Below are 2,795 nucleotides of genomic sequence, written 5' to 3'. Positions count from 1 at the left end.
ATTTAGGACCATCAGGTAAAAAGTGAGAAACATATTCCAATATATTATATTTATTCATTATTGTAATTGATTCCCATGCGTGCTGCTAAGAGCAGTGGATCAGCTGAACTCTCCCTCGGCGGAACCGCCGAGATTCATACAAATAAATGCACGACGATGTGGAAAATATAAAAAACTTATGTTGATATCATCCACACAAAATCCTTTTGAGTTGAGCTCCGCTGTACGAAACCATGTTTATTAAATGTGATATCGTCTCCCGTCGTCTAGCTCGGTGACCTCTCTGATCACTTCTTTATCGGTTTAATGCTTTTTCCTCAAACACTTTTCAATTCTTCTCCACTAAAGTATATTTTCTTCATTCGTGCCCACACAGCTCAGCAGCCCACCGCCAACACAAGCCAACCGCTTGTCCCACTTCTCCACAGGAAATGTATGAAGGTCATGCAAATACTTTTTTTTTTTTTTTATGCTATAAAGATAAGTTATATTTTAAAGAATATATTTCGTACATCCTCCAAGATATTTGGTCTTAAAACATGAAGCAAAGAAAAATAACTTTGTATTTTTATTTTGGGAAATGACAAGATAAGACCTATAGAACAAAAAAGGTATAAAAATGGAGAAACACATGATGGTATGACAGAAGTATGGAATAGATTTTTAAAGAAAAAGTGCACAATTTCAGAAAAAAAACAGGTATTAAATAAACAATCTTTTTTTTTTTTAAACTGAGGCAGGTTTAACAAGACGTTCCTGAATAAAACGGAACAGAATATAATGATGGACGGGTCATCCTCAAGTCAGCTGTTCGGTAACGAGCGCACAGCAGAACCAGACGAGTTCATTCTGGTCCTCCGGCTTTCGTCTCAAATCCAAAGTTTGTTGGAGAAATAAAGTGCACGAGGACTTTAGTGGAAGTCGATGTTTACAAAGTCACCTGCAGAGACGTTGAACATCTGAAACATTGTGAAAATGAAGAAAAATTAAAGTTGCTGAGAACATCGTAAGACATTTTCTTTGCTCTATTCACAGCTTTTTTGGATCACTTTCAGAAAACCAATCAGTACAAAATAAGTGAAGAAAAAAGAAAACACAAAAGGTTTGAAAAATGACACAGGTGTAACTGTTATAGCTTACGCACATCGAATAAACAAATACAAAACATTGCACATAAGAATAGAGAAAGAAATAATCATATTTTGTCTATAAAGTGTAGAAGAAGTGTAGCTTACTATCTGATGGACTCTCGAGTCATTTGATGGTGAACGTGGACCAAAATACTTTACCAGACAAAAGTGGATTCAATTATTTTCCCAGTATTGTGAAGGAATGCTTCAACATTTTGGGAGTTTGACCCCTCATGTTTGTGCACATGCGTCTCCCCCTAAAACCACCAACTGTTGTATTTATTCATTTTAATCTGTCCACAAACAGAAACACAACAACATGTTTGTGAGCTCTAGAGGAGCTTTTTATGCTGAACTCGGCTAAATGCCTTCTACTGAGCCCCATATTAAATTATTCCTTTAAATTGCCATCTTTCCACATATCCAGCTGTATATTAGTGTTATTTGCTCTATTCTGGAGTGATAGTATATTACTCGTAAAATAGTTTTTTTTAGATTAAATAAGACAACTGAGTTCTAACTTAAGTCAGAAAAGGCTTATAAGCAGCTAAATGCCTCCTTCATTTTATTAAGATGGTGTTTACCAACAAAAATAAACGATGGTACACAGTAAAGTGAGCGGGTTCATTATTTGACCATCCGGGAGCGAAGACGCCTCTTAATGATCTGATGGTCGCCCTCTTTCTCCTCCGGCTCCCTGCTGATGATCTACAACAACAAAAGAACTCATTGTTAAACAAAAAAATTGCAGGCTTGTTATAAACAAATATTAAAACAGATATTATTCGATCATGAATTCAGAGCATCGGCCAATGTTATTAATAAAGTGCCTCGACACTCGAGTCTTGCAATTCAGTCACAACTGATATCATAGAAAATAAAAAATAAAAAAAGTCTGTATAATTTTCCATTAAAAATGTACACTGACATTTTTAAGTATAATGTCATAAAAAGTAGAGAATGGGATTAAAATGTCAGTTTGTATTATATTTTGCAGTATCGCTTTAAAGTCACAAAAAAAAGAATCATAGTAGTCTTTTCTAAAAAGTCATATCGAGAGTCAAATGTCATATGTTTTATAATATTCTCTATACGATGACTTTATTCCTTAAAATGTTATAGTACGTCATTAAAAAGTCAATGTCGCAGTCTGGTTGTCATTAAAAATGGATTTACGTGAAATACTATGATATGACTCCTGAGATTATAACCTTTTCGTGGCAAACTGTACTATGATTTTTATTCCATAAAAGATGTCACAGAATATCTGAAAATTGCATTTTGAATGCCTCCTCTTGACTTCAATTCCATAAAGAATTAATAGAATAGTATTTCATGAAAAACATCATTACACATCAAAGTATGTCAACTAAAACTATGATGAAATGAGGTCAGACGTTATGAAACATTAATGGTGGGGATATCAAACATAAAATACACATAATTAATGAGAAAAAACCTTCCCTTTTTAAAGCTTACTTAAATAAAGTTATCTTTATTTCTGTCTCAATCCAGTATGATGCATAGCGTATGCATTTGGCTTATCTTATGTACTAATAATAATAATAAGAATTATTGTTTAGGCTAAACTAGATTGACTAATAGTCAATATGGTCTAATGAAAAAGGAAATTTGATTCTTAAAATCAACGAATAAACTGATGCA

General features: G+C 33.5%; 1 protein-coding gene across 9 annotated transcripts in view; it reads right to left on the bottom strand.

The window, feature by feature from the left end:
- Window positions 1-555: 555 nt before the first annotated feature.
- LOC117743812 (kinesin-like protein KIF20B) overlaps window positions 556-2,795 on the bottom strand; it is a 41,418-nt gene continuing 39,178 nt past the window's right edge. For 6 of the 9 annotated variants that reach the window (XM_034551672.1, XM_034551674.1, XM_034551677.1 and 3 more), the window contains one exon: window positions 556-1,838. In XM_034551672.1, the coding sequence (XP_034407563.1) occupies window positions 1,758-1,838 (81 nt within the window). In that variant the 3' untranslated portion in view covers window positions 556-1,757. The remainder of the gene's footprint in view (window positions 1,839-2,795) is intronic. The other 3 variants (XM_034551678.1, XM_034551681.1, XM_034551680.1) reach the window with 2 other exon arrangements.

The sequence above is a fragment of the Cyclopterus lumpus genome, chromosome 15, assembly GCF_009769545.1.
Source record: "Cyclopterus lumpus isolate fCycLum1 chromosome 15, fCycLum1.pri, whole genome shotgun sequence".
Taxonomy (NCBI): domain Eukaryota; kingdom Metazoa; phylum Chordata; class Actinopteri; order Perciformes; family Cyclopteridae; genus Cyclopterus; species Cyclopterus lumpus.
The sequence above is the reverse complement of the archived record's forward strand: the minus strand, read 5'-3'. Positions and strand labels throughout refer to the sequence as shown.